We start from the raw sequence: 24,967 nt of genomic DNA on the forward strand, positions 1-24,967 counted from the left end.
CCACGTGGGGCTCGGTCTTAATGCCCGTTTTGCAGAAGAGGTCACCGAGGCGCCGAGAAGTGCGATGCCTACTACCTCAATTAATTATTACTGTCACTAATAATAATGCTAATACCAGGGGTGGTGCCGGGACCTCGTGGTGGGGAGGGGGCTGTCCCACCCCCACCCCCCGTGGCACTCCGGGAGGGAGAGGGAGATTCCAAAAATCCCGGCGGGGAGGGGAAGGCCTGTAGCCACGCGCCTGTATTGGACTGTCCCCAGCGCTTAGTGCAGTGTGGTCTTTCTGCACCCAGGAAAGCTGTCCGTAACGCCCAGTCCAGCGCTGTGCACGAGGTGAGCGCTCAGATAGTCCGATGGATGGACTGATCGTGGTCTCTCCCTTTCCCCCCCCTAGGCGGAGTGATGGTTTGGTCCGGGGCCCCCCTCAGGTCTTGGATTCAGCTGGGCGGGACGGGGCCATTCTCCGTGCTCTGTCCTCTGCCCTCTGCCCTGCGCCACTCGCCGCCCGGGAGCGAGGTAAAACTTCCATTCGGTCGTATTTTATTCAGCCGTATTTACTGAGCGCCTGCTCTGTGCAGAGCACTGGGCTAAGCGCTTGGAAAGTTCAATTCGGCTAACCCCAGCCACTCTCTTTCTAAAGTCGGTCCCCCTTTCTTGCTCTCCTCGCTTCTCTCTCTTTCTCTCATTTTCTCTCCTTCTTTCTCTCTTTCTCTCTCTTCTTGCTTCTCTCTCGTTTTCTCTCTTCTTGCTTCTCTTTTTCTCTCTTGCTCTCATTTTCTCTCCTTTATCTGTCTTTTTCTCTCTTCTTGCTTCTCTCTCACTTTCTCTCTCTCCTTGCTTCTCTCTTTATCTCTCTCTCATTTTCTGTCCTTCATCTCTCTTTTTCTCTTCTTCTCTCTCACTTTCTCTCTCCTTGCTTCTCTCTCATTTTCTCTCTCGCCTTGCTTCTCTTTCTTTCTCTCATTTTCTCTCTCTCCTTGCTTCTCTCTTTTTCTCTCTTTCTCTTTTTCTCTCCTTTCTCTCTCTTTTTCTCTCTCCTTCTCTTTCACTTTCTCTCCTTGCTTCTGTCTCGTTTTCTCTCTCGACTTCTCTCTTTTTCTCTCTTTCTCTCATTTTCTCTCCTTCTTTCTTTTTTTCTCTCTCTTCTTGCTTCTCTCTCATTTTCTCTCCTTTCTCTCTGTCTTCTTGCTTCTCTCTCACTTTTTCTCTCTCCTTGCTTTTCTCTCGATTTCTCTCTTCTTGTTTCTCTTTTTCTCTCTCATTTTCTTTCCTTTCTCTTTTTCTCTCTCTTCTTGCTTTTCTCCCACTTTCCTTGCTTCTCTCTCGTTTTCTCGCTCTCCTTGCTTCTCTTTTTCTCTCTCTCATTTTCTCTCCTTTTTTCTCTCTTCTTGCTTCTCTCTTGTTTTCTCTCTTTTCTTGCTTCTCTCTCTCCTTGCTTTTCTCATTTCTCCTTGTCTCTCTTTTTCTCCCTCTTCTTGCTTCTCCCTCTTCTTGCTTCTCTCTCTTTTTCTCTCCTCTCTCTGTCGCTCTCCTTCCTTCTCTCAGTTTTCCTTGCCTCTCTGTCTCACTCTCTCCTTGCTTCTCTCATTTTTCTTTGTCTCTTTCTCCCCTTGCATCTCTCTCTTTTTCTCTTTCTTTGATTCTCCCTGTCTCTCTCTCCTTGCCTCTCATTTTCTCTCTCCTTGCTTCTCTCTCGTTCTCCTTGCTTCTCTCATTTCTTCTTGCTTCTCTTTTTCTCTCCTTGCTTCTCTCTCTTTATCTCTCTTATCTCATTGCCTTTTTTTTGCTTCTCTCTTGTTTTCTCTCCTTCTCTCTCTCATTTTTCCTTGCCTCTCTGTCTCACTCTCTCCTTGCTTCTCTCATTTTTCTTTGTCTCTTTCTCCCCTTGCATCTCTCTTTTTCTCTTTCTTTGATTCTCCCTGCCTCTCTCGCCTCTCATTTTCTCTCTCCTTGCTTCTCTCTCTGTCTTTCTCCTTGCTTCTCTCATTTCTTCTTGCCTCTCTTTTTCTCTCCTTGCTTTTCTCTCTTTATCTCTCATCTCATTGCTTATCTCATCGCCTTTTTTTTTTCTCACTTGTTTTTCTCTCCTTGCTTCTCTCCCTCCAGGCCTTGTCTCACCCAGCACCAGCCCCTCCAACCCCTCACAGGGCTTTTTCCGAGTGAAACGGAGCCTGGACTTTTACTGGCCCCCACCCTCTCCATCGGGGTTATTTGTCGAGTGCTTCCGGTGTGTTTTTCTTTAGGGTATCTGTTCATTCATTCTATCGTATTTATTGTGCGCTTACCGTGTGTACCTCGGTATACCAGATGCCCGGGACAGTACAGCATAACAATAAATAGGCACATTCCCTACCCCGACGAGGGCTTACTCTGTGCCGGGCACCGTACATGATCATACAGTAGTAAGTATTAAGTCCGGTTTTTGTTACGCACTCACTACGTGTCAGGCATCGTAATTGTAGGGAGTGGGAGTGGAAGATGAGGAAAAGTGGGATTTAGTCAGGGAAGGCCTCTTGCAGATGGGCCTTCGAGAAGGCTTTGAAGTGGGGGAGAGTCATTTGTATTTCAGTGCTTACTCTGTGCCGGGCACTGTACCGTGCGCTGGGGTGGATCCAGGCAAACTGTGTCGACACGGTCCCTGCCCCACGTGGGGCTCACACTCTCCATCCCTCCTTTACAGATGAGGGGACCGAGGCGCAGAAGTGAAGTGACTCGCCCAAGGTCATCCTGCCCGTCTCGGGCCCAGCGCCTCCCGCCGCAGCCACCGGGAAACGGCTGCCGCTTTTTCCTGGGTCCAGCGACAGAGGCCAGAGGCTCAGGGTCAGTGGTGACACCGCCCCCCGCCCCAGCTTTACCCCGCTCCGCTGGCAGTGCGCCTCACATTTGCACTGCACGCCACTCACTCTCTCCCGCTCCCTCTGCCCCTTCCCCCCCTCCACAAGCCCCTGCTCACCCTACCTGCAGAGCCCGCCTCGAAGCCCATCCCCTCGTTTAACACAAAGCCCCCCAGGGCTTGGCCATTTCCTCCCAGTCCACACAGAGCCCTCCTGGGCCTTGGGCGGTGACACGGAGCCATTCATTCCGTTGTTTCTATTGAGTGCAAAGCCCCGCACTAAGGCCGCAACGAGAAACAGACACATTCCCCGCCCACAAAGCCGCCCCCCCATCCACCCCCGGCCTTTGGCCTCCGTAGCACTTAGGAACGGTCAACCTCAGGAGGCGCATATTTGATCTGCTTCTACCTGTTGCCTGCCGAGCGCTTAGTCCAGTGCTCTGCACCCAGTAAGCGCTCAGGAAGTGCCATTGATGGTGGATGTCCTGTGTTTGCATTTCCTCCTGTCACCCCTGCTTGTAAATATCTTTGATCTCCTGCCTCCTCCTATGGGGTCGAAGTGCCTCGAGGGCAGGGAGTATTTGTTTCGTTTCCTTTGTCCTCGGCTGAGTACTAGTAATAATAATAATAATGACGGTGGTATTTGTTAAGCGCTTACTCTGTGCCAAGCACTGTTCTGAGCGCTGGGGTAGATACTAGGTAGTCCGGTTGTCCCACGTGGGGCTCACGGTCTCAATCCCCATCCTCCAGATGAGGGAAGTGAGGCCCAGCGAGGCGAAGTGACTGGCCCGAGGCCGCCCGGCGGACGAGTGGCCGAGCCGGGATTGGAACCCGTGACCCGACGCCCAGGCCCGCGCTCTAGTCACTGTGCCATGCTGCTTCTCTAATGGTAATAGTATTTATTAAGGGCGGAGCGCTTAGTACTCTGGCCTTTCCTGAGCTCGACCGGTAGGCTTCCAAGGGGGTGGGGGCAGGCCGACGGAGTGAGATGAGGTTGGCCTTTTCGTTTCCCGATCTCCTTCTGCGGTTTACTGCGTGTGCGTGTGTGGAGTGTTTTGGCTTTGTATTTTATTTCTGGCCTCGGTATTTTGGCATTTCCTCTGCTTTTTGCAAGAAAGTGGAGAAATCACCTCCCCCTGCCTTGCAAACATACATTCGAGCCAGGCTGAGCGTCAGATGCGACGACGACGGTTCGATGAATGAACCGGGTTAGTGCAGCGTCTGCTGCTCTGAGCGTCCCGAAGAGATGATGTGTTTGGCGACTAGAGCCTGTGCTCTCTTTTTCCTCCAGGCGTCTCACGGGGTGAGGGAGTGCCGATGGCTAGGCCCCCCCGCCTTCCCTTCTGCCCCAGCAACCCAAGCCCCTAGTGACTCGAGGTGGAAAGAACGAGGAGCTCGGTTCCGGTGCCAGCTCTGCGACCTTGGACGAGTCTCCTCGCTCCCCTGTGCCTCGGTTTCCTCATCTGGCAAAACGGGTTCTGCCCCCCTGCGACGGTGAGCCTCCCGGGGGGATGGTGTATCGCCTGATTATCTGGTATCTGCCCCTGAACTTCCTCCCGTGCTCGGCCTGGGCTACGGTTATTATTATCGGTTTCCCATCGATCCGTGGGATTTAGTGAGCGCCCACTGTATGCAGGGCATTGTTCTAAGAGCTCAGGAGAGCACAGAGTCGTTGGAAATGATCCGTTTGAAATGATTTGAGATTGGTCGGCGGAGGGGGGGGCGGGGGGGGGATTATCCGACAGTCACCCTCTGCCGCTTCAAAGCCGTCCCGGAGGCCCACCTCCTCCAAGAGGCCTTCCCTCACGGAGCCCTCCTTGCTTCTTCTCCCGCTCCCTCCCGCGTCGACCTCGCTCTTGGAAATGGCCCCCGCCCTCGGCCCCCACGGCACCGCCGCCCGTAACCGTCATTTATTTATTTCCGTCAACGTCCGTCTCCCCGGTCAAGTCCGTCGTGGGCCGGGGACACGGCTACCAACTCCGTTCCGTTGCCCTCTCCCGAGCGCTCCGTCCGGTCTCCGCGCGCAATAAGCGCTCAATCAATACGATCGACTGGGCTTTCACAGCCTCCTCCCGGCTCTCTCGCTAGACCGTGAGATCCTTCAGGGCACGGATCGATCGATCCGTGTTTCTTGAGTGTCCGTGTCAACCTGTCAGCTTGGGAGCCGGGAATTAATCGGAGAGACCTCCCGGAAGAGGTGGGGTTTTTTAGGAGGGCTCTGGATTGCATTCTCCCGAGCGCTCAGGGCAGTGCTCCGCAGAGTAAGCGCTCACTTAGTACCGTCGGCGCTCTCTGGATACCGTCGGTTTGAATAACGATGGCGGGATTTAAGTGCTGCCTATCTGCCGGGCCTCCCTGAACGAGGCAGAGGTGCCGTTCCGGTCGACTCCGATGTTCACGTGGGAACATTCCGGGTGGAAATAAGGAATCAGACGGTCTCCGAGCCTCCCGCTCTGCCTCGGCTTGGAGCGCCTCCGGCAGCTGAAAATAGCTTTGGCGCTGCCTGGATTTTTCAGATAGAGGGACTCTTTGACAACTCGGGGGCTTTCTCATCAGTCGGTCGGCGGTATTCGTCGAGCGCTCCCCGTGTGCCGAGCGCTTGGGGGAGGACTATGTAGCAGAGTTAGTAGACGTGTTGCCCGCTTACGGGCCGGGGTGGAGACGGATATCAAATAAACGATGGATATGGGGGTAAGTGCCGTGGGGCTGAGGGTTGGGGGGAATAAAGGGAGCCGCTCCAAGCGCGGGTCAATTCAAGCATTGATCCTCTCCCCCTTGATGACCGATTCAGCCTCCTCGCCGACCTCCCCGCCTCCTCGCCGTCCCCACTCCGGTCCAGACTTCCCTCTGCTGCCTGCGTCACTTTTCCACACGGTTGTGCGGACCGTGTTCTCCCCCCCACTCCTCAAGAAACCCCAGCGGTTGCCCATCCACCCCCGCAGGTCCTCTCCGTCGGCTTTAAAGCCGTCCATCGGGCCCCTCCTGCCTCACCTCTCTACTCTCCTACCACGTCCCGGCCCGCACGCTTCGCTCCTCTAATACGCTCTACCTCCATCTCGACTATCTCGCCCCCGCCGGCCCCCGGCCCGCGTCCCGCCTCTGGCCCGGAACGCCCTCCCTCCTCCTATCCCACAGACGGTGACTCTCCCCTCCCGCTTCAAAGCCTTATCGAAGGCCCATCTCCTCCAGGAGGCCTTCCCCGGCTAAACCCTCCTTTCCCTTTCTCCCCCTCCCTTCTGCGACACCCTGAACCGCTCCTTTTATTCCTCCCCCCGCAGCCCCACGTCGCTTAGGTGCGTATCTGTCGTCTGTTAATATTAACGTTTCTCCCTCTACACCGCAGAGCTCGCGGGGGGGCAGGGAACGTGTCTGTCACATTGTTCTTCCAAGCTCTTAGTACGGTGATCCGCACCCAGTAAGCGCTCAATAAATACGATCAAGGGTGACGCGGAAGGCAGGGGGAATCTTAGAATTCTTATATTTCTTAATCTTTCTTAGATTATATCTTATAATCAATCTCTTCCGTTCATCGAGCATCTTCGGTGGGCAGAGCGCTCTACTGAGTACTTGGGAGAGCGCCCTAGAGTCAGCAGACGCGATCCCGGCCCGCAAGGAAGTGACAGTCTCCTGGGCGCAGGGCACCGTACTGAGCGCTTGGGAGAGTCCAATAGCGTCAGAAGATGCTTTCTGCATCCTGCTACTCACTGCTCGCTCCTCTCTGTCGCGAAGAATCGACGCTGGAGCAGACGTTCATTCTGTCGTCCTCTCCCAAGCGCTCAGTACAGTGCTCTGCGCGCAGTAAGCACTGGGTAAGTAGCGTCGATGGACGGATTCGACGTTCCAGCTTGTCCCTCCGGACAAATAACGGAGCTCTCTCCAAGGGGTCGGCGTAGTTTGGGAAGGGTGGAAGGGTGTCGGGGGCGGGGGGCGGGACCGTCGGTTTCCATGAATCCGACAGCCGTTGGGCGAAGCCGTTGTTTTGTATCTCGCCCTCCAACGTTACAAAATAGACTTTTTAAAATGCACATCGTATGTCGGGAAGATCTTTTTTTAGAAACCGTGGAGGAGGTAAATTGGGGAGGCAGAGACTCCGGCGGGGCTCGTGAGCAAAAGCAGAGCTCGGTGCCGGCAGCCCGTGATCGTCGTACCGAGGCCCGGCGTGGACCTGGGAAAGAGACCTCTGAGGTGCGGAGCCCCGAGGCCCAAAGACCCCCCCCTCCCGCCCCCCCCAACCTCTTTATTGGTAAGAAAATCGATCGGGGCTATTTATTGAGCGCCGGCTGTGTGCCGAGGACTCCCCCGAGCGCTTGGCAGAGACCAATCCAACAGAGTTGGTAGACAGGTTGGTTCATTCGGTCGCATTTATTGCACGCTCACTGTGTGCGGAGCACCGTGCCGAACGCTTGGACGGTACGACTCAGCCACAAGTAGAGACGGTCCCTGCCCACGACGGGCTCACGGTCCAGAAGCGGGGAGACGGGCCTCGAAACGAGCAAACGGGCCTCAGTAGCATCGATGTAAATGAATAGAATTATAGCTATATAGACGTCATTGATATAGGTTCCCTGCCCACAGCGAGCATCCAGTCTCCCGTCGTCGTTATCAGTGCTATTTATTGAGCGCTTCTTGTGTGCAGAGCACCGTGCCAAGACCTTGGGAAAGTTCAACAGAGGTGGTAGACACGTTCCCTGCCCACAGTGAGCGTAAGGACTCCCCTCCCATCATCATCATCATCATCATCATCATCAACGGTATTTACTGAGCACTTACCGTGCGCAGAGCACTGTACTAAGCGCTCGGGAGAGTCCGGTCCGGCGGGGTCGGTAGGCAGCTTCCCTTCTGGTGTCGGTCTGTGGCGTCGCCTGTGTGGCCAGGCGGCGAGTGCGAGATTCTACCACTCAGGAGCGGCTCGGCCCATCCTGACCCTAGATTTCCGGCCCGTCGTTTGGGGAAGGGGCTCTGCTCTGCCTCGATTGATCGGTCAGTCGGTGGTACTTATCGAGCGCTTACCGCTTGCAGAACCCTGTAGTAAGCGCTTACGAGAGTCCAGTACAACAGAGTGGATAAATGCATTCCCTGCCCACAGCGAGCTCACAGTCCGGTCGCCTCTGTGTCCGGTGGAGGCGAGAAGCAGCGTGGCCCAGTGGAAAGAGCTCAGGCCTGGGAGTCAGAGGACCCGGGCTCTAATCCCGGCTCCGCCGCGCGACCTCGGCCGAGTCGCTTCGCTTCTCTGGGCCTCGGCTCTTTCGTCCGTAAGAGGGGGAGTAAGCCCCGTGGGACAGGGACTGTGTTCGACCCAATTTTCTCGTATCTACCCCGGCGCTTAGAACAGTGCCTGACGCGTGGCAAGTGCTTAACGAGTGATCACAATCATTATTCTAGGTAAACAGGCCGGCTCTGCGGCCTCCGTGACGGTCAGACGGGAAAGCTGGACCTGCCGGGGCTGTGGCCTCTTTGACGGTCAGATGGCAAAGGGTCAGGGCCGTCTTAGCCGAAACCCCGTCGCCCGTCCCTCGATGACATGGTCGTCGTCACCGGCCAGCGGGCCGGGGGTGGGGGGGGAGGGGATATGAGACGGAGGGAAGGAGCAGGAGTCAGCTGGAGAGCGAGGGGACCAAGTCTTCGGCTCCAGGCTGGGGACGCGTGTCTGTCGATCTGCAAGTGGCTTCGGAATCCTTTGCAAACACGGAGGAGTTCAAAGTTTGGCAGCCCCCGACACCCCGAGCCAATTGCCGAAAAACTCGGCACGCCTCGGTCTTCGGCCCGCGGAATCCCTAGTTTTTCCTTTAAAGGAACCTCCGCACGGTAAGAGGTCAGCGAGTGCCCCGGATTGATGGATCGAACTTGGATAGAGCGGACCCCGAATCCAGGCAGCCCGGTCTCCTGCTCCCCGCGGAGGCTCCGCTTTTGTCTTTCGGTGGCTAATTCACCGTTCCGGTGCTCGGCGCGGTGTCAGTCTGCGAACCCCGTGAGGGGAAGGGGCCGGGCCCGATGACGACGATCCTGGATTTCGCCCGGGAGGTAGGAGAGGGTTGGCACGGAGTAAGTCCTTAATCGACACCCCGGCCGATCGGGGGTCTCCAGCCGTCTCTCTGGCCCGCTCTGGTTCGTTCATTCCGTCGTATTTATTAAGCGCTTACCGTGTGCGGAGCCCTCCCCCCCCCCCCCCCCCCCGTGTGTGTAGGTCCCCGGGCCTCCTCTTTCCATGACCCGGGCCTCCTCGGGCCTGATGTGTCCAGGCGATCGGTGGCATCTGTTGAGCGCCTACTGGGTGCAGAGGACTGTACCGAGCGCTCGGGAGGGGACAGTCCGACAGACACGGTAGACCCGATTCCCGCTCACGAGGCGCGGCGGCGGCTAGGACACGGGCCTGGGAGTCAAAAGGACCTGGGTTCTAATCCCGGCTCCGCCGCTCGTCTGCTCTGTGACCTTGGGCCGGTCACTTCACTTCTCTGGGCCTCCGTTCCCTCATCTGGAAAAAAATGGGGTGAAGAGAACGTCTCTCCCCCTTCCGTCGTCAGCTCTCTGGGGGCCGGGACCGTCGGCGACTCGCCGTACCCTGCTAGGCGCTCAGTACGTCGTTCCGCACACGGAACATCCTACTGGCCAAATGCGGAGGACTTGGACGTGAACAGGATCTGGGAGCGGGGGAAGTATCGTCAGTCCTTTCTCTGATTTACAGGCCGAGATGTTGTCGCAGCTGGACTTTCTCTCTTTCGGTGCCCCCCCCAGAACTCCTCCCGGGCTTTCGAAGTTAAGAAGGTGGTTATGGGTACAAGAAGCTCCCTCCCCTCCCCCGTCTCCCTCCTCCTCCCCTTCAATCCCTCAAGGCCCGTTTGTCCTCTCCGTCACCCTTGAACAGTCTGTGCTTGATGGATTCAATTGCAGTAATTTTAGAACGGCTCTTTGGTTAGAGGGGATGATTTTGCATTCTTGCTCCCTCCCTTCCTCCCTCTCCTCCTCTCTTCTCCTTCCTTTCCTCCTCTCTCCTCTCTTTCTCTCCCTCCCTTTCTCCATTTCTTTGTCGCCATTTCTCCATCCCTCTCCCCTTTCCTCCCTCTCCCTCCTTCTCTCTCTCCCCCCCCCGTCTCTCTTCCCTCTCTCCTTCTCCGTCTCCCTCCCGGTTCCCTCCCCATCTCCTTTCCGGAACCGTCGGGATCATTTTGCCCCTCTGAAGGTCCGGGAGCCGACGGGGGGGATAGCGGGTGTCCTCGAATGTGCGGAGGGCGAGGGGGGATGTGAGTCAAGACCGAGAAGCCGGATGTGATGCAAAATGAGAAATTTATTGCACTCGGGGTAGGGGGTCGAGGGTCCGGGAGGGGCGGGGGACGGGGGGTACAGTACCATGGACAATGCCGAAAGAAGGGCTATCAGTCGGTAGGGACGGCCACTACTGCTCTGAGTCCTTGGGCTTCATACGGTCGGTTCATCCGCATTTAGATTTAAGAACGAAACCGTAGGAAAATAAAACGGCAAGTAAGAAACCGGGGTTTACGATCAAGAAAATCGCAGGAAAATAGACATTTATGGGGCGCTACAAATCCGTCATGGTTTCTCGTGGGAACGGACCGACTCCCGACTTAGGAAAAGCAGAGAAAATAAGGAGCAGCTAAGGGAACTGGGCCGCTGGGGAAGGCCTTCGGCTGACATACAAACCACTTGGTAAAAATTCACTAACCTACAGGAAGTTGTAAGAAAAACCCTCCCTCCCCCAAACGAGAGAGAGAGAGGCTGAACTCCGGGCAGTCGGACTCTTCGTTCCTCTTGCGCGTTTCCTCGTGGATGACCCCTACGCGACGAACGTTAAACGTAACTTAGGGACTACGGGGATGGCCAAGAAAGTCGCTTCTTCGAACGGCGGAGCGGGGCGCGCGATCTCGCCGTCCCTTCCTTCCGTTCGTCCCCCCTCCCCGTTCTCCCGTTTCCGGGGGAAGAGGGGACGGCCGGCGAAGCCCGGTTTGGCTTCTCTCGGGCTTGGGTTCTGTCTACCGTGGCTTCTTTAGCCTTGGTGGGTCGATGATCCTTCTCGGCCGCTCCCGTCTCCGCTCGCGACCCGCCTCTAGGGTGATCCCGGGGGGCGCCCGGCCAAGATCCGGGTCCGCGGGAGCGTTTGGGAGCCGATACCCCCACTTGGCAAGCGCCTCCTCTACGCCGATCGCGCCGGGGCAGATGCGGGACGATGAGTGTTGGAACGAAAGACCGGATCTCTCAAGGATGTCACCGGGGCCGCTACCCGATGCAGAAAGGCGTCCCGTCGACAATCAACCGAGAAAGGCGTCTCAAATCCCAGCCGGTCGAGTCGAGACCCTCAGTCTGGGTTCTGGAATCGATTTCACGGGACCGGTTCAGACTTTTGAAGGGAATCGCTTGGAGAAATTTGTGTCTGCCCTTTTGGAAAAGGCGACTTTTCAAAAAAACTGTATCTTGGAAGTTTTGTCGGAGCCTTATTGGTCAGTGATTTAGAGTCAATGCCTTGAACTTTCGTGCTCGCTGTTTGTCCTTTTATAGAATCGCCACGGATGGACCAGATGGGAAACCGAATGAGCTCTAGGTAAAAGCGGATGAAGTACGGGCGGACTCTAGGTGAACCGAGGTCGAATCACCTTGGAAATGAACTCTACCCGATGTACTCTTCTCGCTCTGACGTACGCCGGGGGGGGGGGGGGAGAACGGGTAGCGGAACTGGAGCTTATGGAAAGTTGGCTTTTAGGGGACGCGGGAGAAGCGTCTGAGAACAGGCTGTTAGATCCTAGGGAGGAGATTAGCGAGGACTTCTCAAAGACTCGTGGCTCTGAGGACGTTAGGCTTTTAGGAGCCCTGAATATCGATCGAAAGAACGAGAGCGGATCGGCCATAATCGGGCGGAGAACGAGAGAGTCAGAACGTCCGAGGAAAAGAAATCTCAGGGCTTGGAGGTTCACGTACTTATACACGCACGCACGCGCACACACGTAATATATAGACACAATATATATATATACACATATATATATATATATTATGGCATTTATTAAATGCTTACTATGTGCTCACTAGGTATGCGGCTGAGATCGTGCCGGGTCCCCGATCCACCTGGGACCCACCCTACCGTAGCCCCACGTTACAGATGGGTTTTTGTTCTTCAAACGTCACCGATACCGAGAAATCCCCGACGAGGCGTCTCGACTCCAGACTTAGGTCCACCCCCTAAATCTGTCCAGACTTTCGCCAACTCATCCGAGATCCCGCGGAGTTGGGTGACGGGCGCTCTTTCCTCCCCGTTCGCCCGGGTCCGGGTCTCGGAATCGGACGTCCCGAAGAGACGCCGCGGCTTGCCCCTCCGGGCCGGGAACCCAGAGACGAGGTTTCGGGGGCGGGGGGGGGGGGACGGGGGACGGGACATCCGCGGCGAGAGGGCGGTCAGCCTCCGTTCCGTGAGAGCCCAGAGGGGGAGGTCCGAGCCGAAGAGACGGGGATAAATAGAGCGCCGCGCTGGTGCCGAGGTCCGCGCCACTCTGGAGTTTCTCGAGGAAGGGGTCGCGTCGGCGAACGTTGAAGCCTCACGGTTTTCGCGTCGTCGTTTATAAAATCACGGAAAGGAGGTGCCCGGCGCAGTTCGGGCCCTGTTTATCTTTGACGAGTAGACTTCCCCGGATCCTCAAGACGATCGCTACCGCCTCGGCCGCGCCGGACACGGTAAAGACCGCGATACCTCTCTCTAAACCGATTTCTAAAAGGCCGTCTTCCTGGTTACAGAGGCCGTGGCGGAACGACCCGAGACGGCGGCGTCCGAAACAAAACCCGCCAACTACCGGTGTCGTCTCCCTCCGGATGCCGACGGGGATAGGGTGTTTGGGCTCGGAGGTTCAGGGGGCGGGCGTTTAGCGGGCGGATTCCCCGTCGCGCGGATCTCTGTCGGACGACGACCCGTAGCGGTCACGTAAACGCAAGATGCCCGAGCGGGAGAAGGTGACGCCGTCTTTTCCGGTCGGGCCAGGGGTGAGGTGAAGCAATGAACGTCAGAAAAATATGGGGCTCAATTTTGGCGTGGGGGCGTTCGGGTGCGTGTGTTTGTTTTCTGGGCGGCTGAATTATTTTCCGTTTTTTAACCAGCCGATCCGGGACGGACATCCGTCTCCCAGATGGGTAGGGCGCGCCGCGACGAGCATCGTTCGCTCTAGACCCCGTGGTGCCGTAGAAGGACTCCTCCCGGCCCCGGAACCTGGCCCGGGGCCGACGGGAGTCTCCAGGGGAAGAGGCGGGAAAGCCGGGGCCTCGTCTCCGTCCCGAGAGCGGCCCGCGGGTCCAGGCGGCTCCGGTGGGTCGGCCTCTTCTGGGCCCGAGGACCGGGGACGTTGGAGATCTCTGAGCGTTCTGGATTCTATTTCTAGAGGTGGCCGTTGTTTCCCCCCCCCCCGCCCCTCGAAATAGCTCCTCCGCCCAGTGGACCCCGCGGATTTCTCTGGTGTCCGGAAGAGAGGCTTCTCGGATCCGCTCTGAGCGGGCCTAGAGGATTCCGGTCCCTTATCGTTACCCTGAGATACCGTTCGAGGGGTGGGGGGGTGACGGAGTCCCACCTTGGGAAATCCGGGCCGCTAGACCGCCGTGAGGGAAACGGAAAGGGAAGCCGGGGCCGGGGCGGGTCTGGGGAAGGTGCCCGTCGTCCTCGTCGGATCGCGGAAGATGCCTTCTGTTGCCAGCCGGGGAAAGCCCACGACGCCCGGTCAGGGGCGTCTCCCGGGCACCTTACTCCGCGCGGAGCGCCGTCCTGACGTCCTGGAGAGTGAGCCGAGGCGGTCCCCGCCCTCGAGGAGCCGCCGGCCTTTAGTCGGAGCGCGGCCGCCCCAGGCCGGGGCGGAGCCCGGGGCCCGCCGGCCGGACGCGACGGGTCCCGCGGCCCGCTTGCGCCGCGGAGAGAGGGAACGGCAGCAGTCGAACCCTTCCGGCCCATCTCCCCCACTTCCCTCAGGAGACCGTCCGGGTTCCGGCTCCCCGGGGTCCATCGCCGACCTCCGCGGGGGCGCCGCGCTGCCGGGGGGCCGGAGGTGACCGAGGGCGCCCGGGGAGGACCGAGGCCCGCGGTCTCGCTTCCCCTTTGCGGATCTCCCGGAGGGAAGCGGGGCCGACGCCGGATGAGGAAAAGTCTTCCGGTACCGTGTCCGAACACTGGGCGACTTTCCACACGTCGCAGTCCGGGGGTGGGACGTGGAAGGGGAAGAGTCACATTAAGGGTGGTGCCGTCCCCCGGGGGCTAGGTCGGAGCCGCAGATCGGAGCCGGACCGCCCGGCTGGCGGTAGCGGCCCTCCCCGCCCGGAGATTCTGCCTCGGAGCCGACCGTCGGCACTCCGCCGCCGTCTCGAGTCCCAGGCCCGGAGGACAGCGGGGGTGCCGGACCGGGGAGCGCGGCGGCTTCGCGCCAACCCTCCCGGCGAGTCAAGCGTGGGTCCCGCCGGCGGCGAGGCGGACCCGCGGCGGCGGCGCCGAGTCCCGTCCCGTCCCCCCCCCCCCCCCCCGGCCCCGGGGGGCCGGGGACCGGAAAAGGGGCCCCGCCGAACCGGGCGTGGGGTACGGTGGGATTCTCTCTCTGGTGGATACGGTCTTCCTCCCCCCTCCTCCCTTCCCTTGGCAAGGGCCCCCCGTCGGACCGAAGGGCGAATTTCCCACCGGCCTCGGGGCCGCCACGGAACAGCCGCGCGCCCGTCTCGCTTTAAATAGAATAAATAGGGGGGGAAGAAGACAGCGAATCTTCGAGAGAATCGAAAGGAAAGACAAGAGAAGGTCCGGGGTTCCGTTTAAATGCCGAATGGTCTCTGGAGTAATCGCCGAGGACGTCCTGTCCGGGGTTCAGAGCTGGAGGTCCGTAGCTTGCGGGTGCTTGCGGCTTTATATCGAAACTTCATATTCTCTGGTTTCCTAGAAGGGAGAGGAGGAAGGCTTTTAAATCTGCCGGACAGGTCGACTCTAAAGACGTCGATCGGCCCGCATCTTCCCAACGGGAGAAGGAGCGTGGCCCAAACGGACGGAGCCCCGGGCCTCCGGGGACCCGGGTTCCGATCCCAGCTCCGTCACTGACTTGGGGCGGGTCGCCGCACTCTGCTGGGGCCTCGGTCACTTCGTCCGTCGGACGGGGACGGGGACCGCGTCCAGCCCGATCAGCCCGTATCGACCCCCGGACTCAGCACGGCGCCTGGCGCGTAGTAAGCGCTTAAGAGATACCGTATGAACCGGCGGGTTCTCTCTCTCCCTCTCTTTCAGGAAAGGCAGCGTCACCTAGTCACGACCGCGAGCCCGGGAGTAAGAAGAGCCGGATTGGAGTCCCAGCTCTGCCGCCTGCCCACCGGCTGACCTCGGGTGAGTCACCTTACGTCACTTAGCCTCTCTTCTCTTCTGTTTCCTCCTCTGTGAAATGGGGAGACGGCCTGATCTGATTATCTCGCCATCTGTCCCGGCGCTTGGCATATAAGAACCTCAGCGGCGCTAACGCTTTTACGGCTCCGGCCTCTTCCACGCGGACGGGAGAAGCGAGTCAGTCGGTCTCCTCGTTCACCGTTGGTTCAGTCCAACTGTATTCATCCTTAGTCGCCGACGCGTCCTCTGGAGGCGAACGTTAGAACCGTTGGCCGACCGAGAGGAATCAGACGCCCCGACCCCAAGGGCTCCGTCGCTCCTTGGTGGAAGGTGTGGGTCCGAGAGAGGCCGGGGCCGGTTTGGACCGAGCGGATGCCGGCGTTCAGGTCCTCCTAAGCCCCGCTAGCGGGGAACCTCTCGGGCCGGGGCGGATCCAGAGGGAGCCGGTTCCTGGCTATCCACTAAGCGCTCCCAGGGAGAGGAGCCCTGCGCCCCCCAGAACGCTTGGCACGTAGTAAGCACCTAACAAGTACCGTGATTATCATCGTTATTATCAGCTGTAGTTGCGTTAATCCTGCGGGTCCCCGCCGGGGAACCGAAGTTCTCTCAGGTCGAGGCCGGTGACTTGCAAAGTATCAGCCTTCTCTAAGAGCTCCCCGGGCTAGTCGGACACCGGGGTCTCGACCGCCCGGACCATCCGTCCGCCCCTCGGGCTTCATCCGTTCCGTCGTATTTATCGAGCGCTTACTCTGCTCACGGCACTGGACCGAGCGCTCCAACGTGAGGGTCGAGAGAAAGCCAACGACCGACGGCGCGTCGGGGGATCCCGGGTTGGGGGGGGGGGGGGGGGCGACGGTCTTATCTGCCGCTTCTCGGTCACAGCCACGACGGAGCGATGATATTCAGCGAGCGCTCGCGGGGCGCCGTGCGGAGCAGCGGGGAGAGTTTGCTCGGGTTGGTGGGATGATCTAAACCTCGGACCGTCTACGGTTGGGAGAGGGCAGTGGGATCAGGCGACGGGCTCCCCGGCCCTCCCTCCGTCTTACAATCCTCGAGTCCGCCGAGGTCTACAATAACGATATCCGTCGAGCGCTTACTAGGTACCGGACACCGCTCTGAGCGCCGGGGGTAGCTACGGGGTCGTCCCACGTGGGGCTCACGGTCTCCATCCCCGTTTTCCGGGCGAGGGAACCGAGGCCCAGAGAAGTGAGGCGACTTGCCCAGGGCCGCAGAGCTAGACGAGCGGCGGAGCCGGGATCGGAACCCGCGACCTTCCGACTCCCGGGTGTGCGCGACGGACGGGAGGAAGTGATAGGAGACGGCGCCGGCGCCGGGGGGGGGGGGGGGACTGCTGGGATCCGTGCCGTCGGGGGAGGCGTTTGGCTTTCAGTGAACTACCTCCCTGGGTCCGGGTTGGGTGCGGGGCCGGGAGCGGGGAGATTCGGAGAGAGAGGGGGGCCCGCGGGCCGACTCACCCCCGTCTCGTAAATCGGGTTGTCGAACTCCGTCTCCACCGTTATCTGGCTGTACGGGTGGGAATACATCAGAGGCAGGCGCAGGTTGGAATAATATCGACATCTGGGGAGGAGAGTCACAGGGAGAGGAGACGTCACTTTCCCGCCCCCCGGGGACGATCCACGCTTGGCTGGGCTTCCCCGGGGGCGGGGAAGGAAACGGACGGAGCGGCCGGGTCCGGGCCCGGGGCGGGGGGAGGGAGGCCGACGGCCTCCGGTTCCACCGGGCGATTCGGTCCCGCCGTCCTTCCTTTTTCCCGAACCGTCCCGGAAGGGTGGGGAGCGCGGCCCGCCGGCCGGGGGCGCCGCTCTCAAGCGGTCGGTGGGGGTCGAGCGCCGACGACGTGCAGGGCGCCGTGGGAAGCGCTGGGGAGAGGACAGGTACGAGAGAATCAGCAGTCGCGATCTCCTCCGCTCTCCTCTACCGCCGAGGTGAGGCCGCCCCGCAGGAGACCCTCGACCCCGGCTCCGCCGTCCGGAGGCCCCGGGGCGGACCCGCGGCGGGAGACGGCGTCCCGTGACTTGCGGGGTGTTGGCCTTCTGGGGGCGCGGGGCCACGCGGACTCGACCGACGGTACTTTACTGAGCGCCGACCGCGTGCCGGGCGCCGTACAACGGAGTTTAGGGTCTAGAGGGGAGACGGAGACCGAAACGGACGACGGCCGTTCCTCCGTTCGGCCGTATCTGTCGAGCGCTTGCCGTGCCCCCAGCGCCGTACCGAGGGGACGGATCCGAGGGGGACGCGGAAGGGGGAGGCGGTGGGGGACCAGGCGGGGATAGGCCTCCTGGAGGGGGTGGGCTTTTGGGAGGGCTCTGCGGAGTCCCCTTGAGACTCTCCTTTCCCCCGAGCGGTCTCTGAAGGCCGCGAGAAAGAAGCGGAGGGCGTTCGTAATAACGACGGTGTCCGTTAAGCGCTTACTCTGCGCCGAGCACCGTTCTAAGCGCCGGGGTGGAGACGAGGTGAGCGGGTCGTCCCACGTGGGGCTCAGAGCCTCCGTCCCCATTCGACAGACGAGGTCACCGAGGCCCAGAGGCGTCGGGCGCCCCGCCCGGAGTCGCACGGCTGACGAGCGGCGGAGCCGGGATCGGAACCCGCGACCTCGGACTCCCGGGCCCGGGCCCTTGCCGCCGAGGCGCGATCGCTCTCTCACGGCGGAACGCGAGCCTCCCCCGCCTCGCTCCGGGGGCGGACCCGACCCGAGCCGACCGGCTCCGTCCCCGGGGGGGGGGGGGGGGGGGGGGCTGGGTTTTGCTTTTTTCTCCCCACCCGAGACGTCATCAACCCCGGCGGGGGGGGGGGGGAGAGAGGCTTCGCCGAGGCCCGGTTACCGGGCCGAGGCCAGCGCCGTACCTCGTGATGTAGATGTACGCTCCGCCCAGCAGCAGGGAAATGACGAGGACGGGGATGAAGATGGCCAAGGCCATGTTTCCTCCTTCGAGCGAGGTCTGGGCCGCCGCTTCTGCTACTAATAATGTTGGTATTTGTTAAGCGCTTACTATGTGCAGAGCACTGTTCTAAGCGCCGGGGTAGACACAGGGGAATCAGGTCGTCCCACGTGGGGCTGGCAGTCTCAATCCCCATTTTACAGATGAGGGAACTGGGGCACAGAGAAGTTAAGTGACTCGCCCACAGTCACACAGCCGCCAAGTGGCAGAGCCGGGATTCGAACTCACGAGCCCCGACTCCAAAGCCCGTGCTCTTTCCACTGCGCCACGCTGCTTCTCAAACCCAGAGTCTACTAGAAACCCAGAGTCACGTTCCGGCCTCCCCTCCCGCCGCCGCGCCCCCCGGGGTCGGGTCCCTCCTCCCGCCCGGCCGCCGCCCCGGCCCGAGGTGACATCGGGGAGCCCGGCGTGGGGACCGGGGGGCCGGACCCCCCGCCCGTCCGTCCCGAACGGTAGGTCCCTCGGGGAGGCTGCTCCGTGCCCCGGCCCACCGGCTCCCGCCCCTCTGGGATTGTCCACGCGGGGTCCCTGCCCCCCCGTCATCATCGTCACGGTATTCGTTACGCGCTCGCTACGTGCCGAGCACCGTTCCGAAGCGCCGGGGGAGACGGAGAGCGATCGGGCCGTCCCGCGCGGGGCCCGCGGCCCTCGTCCCCGTTTTCCGCAGGAGGTCGCCGGCCCCCGGGACGCGAAGCGGCTCGCCCGAGGTTCCCCCGGCGGGCGGGTGGCAAGGCCGGGGTTAGAACCCGGCGGTCCGTCCCCTCGGCGCTCACCTTCCAGCGCGTGCTCGAAACTGTCCCGGTTGACTGAAAGAGAGATCGGGAGAGGTCGGGGGCGTGCGCGGGAGACGGAGAGAGCGCGCGTGTGCGAGAGGTGAATTAAGGGAGCCGGGCGGGACGACGCAGAAGGGAGCGGGAGAAGAGGAAAGGGCCTCCTGGAGGAGATGGGCCTCCGTTCCTCAGCCACCCGGGAAGCGTGCGTTGGGAGGAGAGGGTGAGCCTGTCCGCGGCGGCCCACCGCGCTTACTAAGCGCTCACGGCGCGCAGAGCACCGGCCCGCGGGGGCCGCGTCTCCCAGCTCTGTCGTACCGTCCGCCCACGGCGCGCGCTCCGTAAATACGACCCATCGAGCCGGCGGTCCGGGACGGCGGGACTTTCCGACGCGGGGGTAGGAGGGGAGCGGGTCCCGGCGGGCCCCCCGCCCCGGGGGGCGAGGGGGCGGGGGCGGCGGGTCGTTCACCTCTGCAGACGGGGAGGGGTCCGCTCCAGCGGGACGGCTGGCCCAGGATGCACTGGATGGTGACTTGGCCCACCAGCTCGAAGCCTTCGTAGCACATGAAGGTGAGCGACTCCCCGGGCAGGTAGAGCCGCTTGTAGAGGATCTGGTAGCCGTTGTCGGGGAGCCCCGGGTTGTCGCACGCCAGCGTTTCCTCCGCTGAAACAGACGCCGCCCCGGACACCGCTGACGCCGCCGCCTCGAGGCCCGGCCTCCCCGGCCTCCTCCTCCTCTTCTTCCCCCTTCTCCTCCTTTTTCTCCTCCTCCTCCTCCTTTTTCTTCCTTGTCCTCCTCCTCCTCCCTTCTCCTCCCCTTTATCCTCCTCCTTCCATCCTCCTTCTTCCATTCTCCTTTTTCTCCACCTTCTCCTCCTTCCCCCATCCTCCTCTCCCTCCCCCTTCTTTTTCTCCGTTTCCTCCTTCCCCATCCTCCTCCTCCTTTTTCTCCTCGTCCCTCTCCTTCGTCTCTTCTTTCTTCTCTTCTTCCTCCTCCTCCCATCTTCCTCTTTTTTCTCCTCTTCATTCTCCTTCCCATCCTGCTCCTCCTCATTCCTCCATCCTCTTTCTCCCCCTTCTTTCTCCCTCCTCTTCCTCATCCTCTTCCTCTCCTTCTCCGCCGCCTCCTCCTCTTCCTTTTTCTCCTCTTCCCCCTTTTCTTTCTCCCTCCCCTCCTCCTCTTCTTCCTTTCTCCTCCTCCTCCTTTCTCTTCTCCTCCCCCATCCTCCTCTCCCTTCTCCTTTTTCTTCTCCTTCCCCATCCTCCTCCTCTCGCTTCTCTTCTCCTTGTCCCTTTCCTTCTTCTCATCTTCCTCCTCCTCTTCCTCCGTCTCCCCCTTTTCTTTCTCCCCCTCCTCCTCCTCCTCCTCCTCTTCCCTCTTCTAATCCTCCTCCCTCTCCTTCACCTCCCCCATCCTCCTCTTCCTTCTCCTCCTTCCCCATCGTCCTCCTCCTTTATCTCCTCCTCGTCCCTCTCCTTCCTCTTCTTTCTTCTTTTCTTCCTCCTCCTCCTCCTCTGTCCATCCTCCTTCTCCCCCTTCTTTCTCCCTCCTATTCCTCACCCTCTCTCCTCCTTCTCCAACTCCTGCTTCTCCTCTTCCTTTTTCTCCTCCTCCATCCTCCTCCTTTTCTTTCTCCCTCTCCTCCTCCTCCTCCCTCTCCTCTTCTCTTCCTTTGTTCTCCTTTCTCTTCTCCTTTCTCTTCTCCTCCTCCTCTCCCTTCTCCTTTTCCTTCTCCTCCTTTCCCCATCCTCCTCTCCCTTCCCTTCTCCTCCTTGTCCCTCTCCTTCTCCTCTTCCTTCTCCTCCTCTTCCTCTTCATTCTCCTCCCCTTCCTTCCTCCATCTCCCCCTTTTCTTTCTCCCCCCCTTCCTCCTCCTCCTCCTTCTCCTCCTCCTCCTTTTTCTAATCCTCCTCCTCTCTCTTCCTCTCTGTCTCCTCTTCCTTTCTCTTCTCCTCCTCCTTCCCCATCCTCCTCCTCCTCTCCCTTCTCTTTCTCCTTCCCCCATCCTCCTCCTCTCCCTTCCCTTCTCCTCCTCCTCCTCCTCCTCCTCCTGCTCCTCCTCCTCTTCCTCTTCATTCTCCTCCCCTTCCTTCCTCCATCTCCCTTTTCTTTCCCCCCCCCCCCCTTTTTCTAATCCTCAACTTCTCTCCTTCCTCTCCTTCTCCTCTTCCTTTGCCTCCTTTCTCTTCTCCTCCTCCTCCCCCATCCTCCTCCTCTCCCTTCTCTTTCTCCTTCCCCCATCCTCCTCCTCTCCCTTCCCTTCTCCTCTTCCTCCTCCTCCTCCTCCTCATTCTCCCCCTCCTTCCTCCATCTCCCCCCCTTCCTCCTCCTCATCCTTCTCCTCCCCCATCCTACTCTTCCTACTCCTCCACCTTCCCCATCCTTCTCCTTCTTCCCCATCCTCCCCCCTCCCTCCCCCTTCTCCTCCTTTTTCTTCTCCTCCCCGTCTTTCTCGTCCTCCTCCCCCTCCTCCTCCTCCCCCCCCTCCTCTTTATTCTCTTCTTCCTTCTCCCCTTCCTTTTTCTCCTCCTCCTCGCCCTACTCGCCGCCCCCGCCCCCCACCTCCTTCCAACTCTCCCCCTAATCCCACAGCCCTCAATTCTACGTACTAATGAGAGGTGAAAAGAAAATAATGGTGTACGTTAAAGCGCTTACTATGTGCCGGGCACCGTTCTAAGCACAAACAAAAAAACGGAAAACAAGCACGCGGCTCACGGGAACGCCAGGGATATCTGGTTTCTATACTGCTCGTCTGCTCGGGTCACGCACCGCTATCCGACGTAAGTCTCGGGTACGGACCGAGCTCGGCTCCCGATCCGGGACCGTACTGATCCTCGGCCAGAGGCCGAAATGTCTTGGGGCCCGGATCTTGGCCGCCTTTGGATCCTCCCAAACGCTCGGCACACGGTAGACCGACCGTGAGCTCTCGGTCTGGGATCGCGTCTACCGAGTCGAGCGCTCTCCCAGGCGGACTCGATACCGGCTCCGATCCGATCGCGCGACCCGACCGGCGCTCCGTCGATCGACGGGTCGACGTCATCGGCAGACCGCGCGTGGGCGGCGGGCGAGGGACGTGCCGCCCGACTCCCGTCGCGTCGCCCCCTCCCAAGCGCTTAGGACACGGGAAGCGTTCGCTAGACGTCGCCGACGGACCGACGCGGACGGGGCCGTGAGCACGGACGATCGGTGAAGATAGGAAGAGGCTTAGGCCGGAGGTCGGCTCCTGTCGGTTCCCCACACGTTCCCCGCTCCTCCTCGCCATCTCTAAAAGCTGGCTCCCCCCCAGGCGACACGGTCTCCCCTGCCGTTTTCTCTTGGGGGGGGGGGGGGGGGGAGCGGGATGCTCCTCTTCACCCCTCCCCCACCCCCCGCCCCCCCCCGGATTCGCTGGGAAACGGCGGCGGGGTCGGCTTCCTTCTCTCTCTCTCACCATCCCACTCACCTCTCTTTCCCTTCTTTCGAAGCCCACGTATCATCCGCCCGGACCGCCCTCTCCAGATACTAGTCCCGGTCCTCCCGGGCCCCACCTCCCGAACCGCTCGATCACTTTCTCACATTCCTTCCCTCTCTCTCTCCGTCCCCACGCCCATCCCGGGGGACTTCGGTTCTCCACGGGGACGTTCCCCGATGGCCCTTCCAACTGCCCGCTTTCTCTCATCGCTCCTCAACTCCGTTCTCGGTCGCCTTCTATCCTCCGTCTCCCCCGGAGAACTCAATCGCTCCCGCGGCCTCGACTCCCCCCTCCGGGCGGACGATTCCCGGATCTCCCGTCTCCGGCCCCGATCTCTCTCCCCCCCTCTGCGGTCTCGCGTCTCCTCCTGCCTCCGGGACACCTCTACTCGGCGAGGTCCCGCCGACGCTCTTTTTTGGGGGTGGTTTTTTTTCTTGGCATTCGTCGAGCGCCCCGGTAACCGCCGAGACGTGTCCGAGACGGAACCCTTCACCTTCCCTCTCGGATCCTGTCGTCCCCTGCCTTTTTTTTTTTCGAATCCCCGACCCTCACGGTTCCGCCAAAAGCCACCCTCCCCACCGCCGTGCCTCCGTCTCGCCTGTCTGGCCGCCCGCCCCCTCGTCCCGCCTCTGGATCTCCCTCCCCCTTTACATCCACCGGACGGTCCCTCTCCCCTCCCTCGAAGCCTTACGGAAATCCCGTCTCCCCCCAAGGAGCCTTCCCGGTCACGCTCGCGCTTGGGTCGGCACCCTTCATGCGCCCCGCCCTCGGCCCCACGGCACTCATCTTCCGCGTCCGTCGTTCCTTCATTTCTCTTGACGTCCGTCTCCCCCCCCGTCAGACGGTCGGCTCGCCGTGGGCGGGGGGCCGCGTCCGTTCCGCCGTCACGGCGGACCCTCCCCGGCGCCGGATCCCGGTACCGCCCCGCCCGGGGTAGCCGCTCCACGGAGACCGTTCCTCGATTTCGGGGTTCCCGGCGGTCCCGGGGCCCGCCGGGGAAACGGTGTCGCGTGGAGGGAGGGAGGCCGGCTTTATGGGGGTCCGGTTCCGCCGCGGGGAAGGGGACGGCGTCCCGCCTCCCCTCCCGACGGCCCGGACCCCGCCTCCGACCGACCGGGCCTCGGACCCGGGGGCGGTCGGGGGGAGGAGGGCCGCCCTTCAGCTCGACGGGAATAATAATCGTCGGAATGACGACGACGGTGGCGTCTGTCGAGCGCCTGCCGTTCTAAGCGCCGACGCGGCTGCGGGCGCGTCGGGTGGGACGCGGTCCCTGTCCCGCGTGGGGCTCCCGTTCTCCGGCCCCGCTCTCCGGAGGAGGCCACCGAGGCCCGGAGAAGTGACGTGACTCGGCCAAGGTCACCCGGCAGACAGGTGGCGGAGGCGGGATCGGAACCCGGGACCTCCTGTCCGCTAGGCGATTTCAGGGGTCGGGTGGGGGGGGCGGGAGGGCGTGCCGGGGGGGGGGGGGGGGGGGGGGGTCGTTCTTTACGCCCCGACGACAAGCGGCGATCTCTTTTAACCTTGGCCCGTCGTCTCTCCGCCTCTCCCCCGGCGCGGTCGCCTGCCTCCGGCTCTGGCTGACGCCCCACGGAAACAAGACCACCGGCTCCGTCGCGACGTCCCCGCTCCCCGGCGTTCGGCCCCGCGCTCCGCACGCGGTAAGTGCCCGGTAAATACCGTCGATCGATTCTTCCTCTTCGCGACCGTCTCCCCCCCGACCCCGGCCCCCCCTCGCCGGACCGCAAGCCGGTCGCGGACGGGGAACGGGTCCGTTGAGTCGCTCGACTCTACCGCCCGTAGGCGCCCAGTGCGGCCACACGGTAAGCGTTCAGTGGCTACCCCCGACGGATCGACGATTCCTATCCGCGTCGGTCTCTCCCCTCCTAGACCGTGAGCCGCTTGCGGACGGGGAAAGCGTGTGCTCCGACTGTCCGCGAAGTCTGCCGTACTGCGCTGTACTGTACGGCGCTCGGTACAGCGTCCGAACACAGCATTCAGTAAATGTCGACTATCTACATTCAGTCATTCAGTCGTATTCACGGAGCGCTCACCGCGCGCGGAGCGCTGCACTGACCGCTCGGAAAGCGGGTCCCTCTCACCCCCGTCGACTCTGCGGGCAGGGCCTGCGGCCGCTCATCGTCCCCGGTGTCCTCTCCCAAGCGTTCGGCACAGCGTTCCGCCCGCCCACGGCGAGCGCTCAGAATACCGTCGGTCGATGGACCGACGTCCGTCTCCCCACTCTAGCCTGGAGGCTCGGTCGTGGGAGGGAAACGCGTCCGTCGACGCGCGTCGACGGACGCGTGTGAGGTTGTCCTCGCCCCGGGGCTCAGCCCGCTGCTCCTCACACGGTAAGTGCTCGGTAAATACCGTCCACTGAGCATTTCTAGTCGCGTCCCTCTCGCCCCGTAGACTCCGAGGTCAGTACGGGCAGGGAAGGGAATGTGTCTGTTTTATTGTCCTCTCCTCTCCTTGTCAGCTGTGTGACCGGGGGCGAGTCACTTAACCCCCATTTTCCGGATGAGGTCACCGAGGCACAGAGAAGTTAAGACCGTGAGCCCCAGGTGGGACCACCCGATCCCCCCGTGTCTACCCCGGCGCTCAGAACGGCGCCCTGCACGTAGTGA

At 61.1% G+C, this 24,967-nt stretch overlaps 1 protein-coding gene and 1 long non-coding RNA gene across 7 annotated transcripts in view; one reads left to right on the forward strand and one right to left on the reverse strand.

Moving 5' to 3' along the window:
- The first annotated feature begins 399 nt into the window (after nt 1-399).
- LOC114806089 lies at nt 400-24,098 on the forward strand. The gene is made up of 5 exons (XR_003754201.2): nt 400-516; nt 2,681-2,820; nt 4,125-4,327; nt 15,069-15,164; nt 23,942-24,098. It is a non-coding gene; the product is annotated as an uncharacterized LOC114806089 (long non-coding RNA).
- The window catches only part of SEZ6L (seizure related 6 homolog like), a 124,242-nt gene continuing 109,370 nt past the window's right edge, over nt 10,096-24,967 (reverse strand). For 2 of the 6 annotated variants that reach the window (XM_029049137.2, XM_029049133.2), the window contains 5 exons: nt 19,361-19,555; nt 18,895-18,927; nt 18,027-18,141; nt 16,637-16,739; nt 10,096-14,726 (listed from right to left, as the gene is read on the reverse strand). In XM_029049137.2, coding sequence (XP_028904970.1) covers nt 14,697-14,726; nt 16,637-16,739; nt 18,027-18,141; nt 18,895-18,927; nt 19,361-19,555 — 476 coding nt within the window. In that variant the 3' untranslated portion in view covers nt 10,096-14,696. Of the gene's footprint in view, nt 14,727-16,050; nt 16,229-16,636; nt 16,740-18,026; nt 18,142-18,894; nt 18,928-19,360; nt 19,556-24,967 lie in introns of those variants that run through there. The other 4 variants (XM_029049134.2, XM_029049136.2, XM_029049132.2 and 1 more) reach the window with 4 other exon arrangements.

The sequence above is a fragment of the Ornithorhynchus anatinus genome, chromosome 21 (assembly GCF_004115215.2).
Source record: "Ornithorhynchus anatinus isolate Pmale09 chromosome 21, mOrnAna1.pri.v4, whole genome shotgun sequence".
NCBI lineage: Eukaryota > Metazoa > Chordata > Mammalia > Monotremata > Ornithorhynchidae > Ornithorhynchus > Ornithorhynchus anatinus.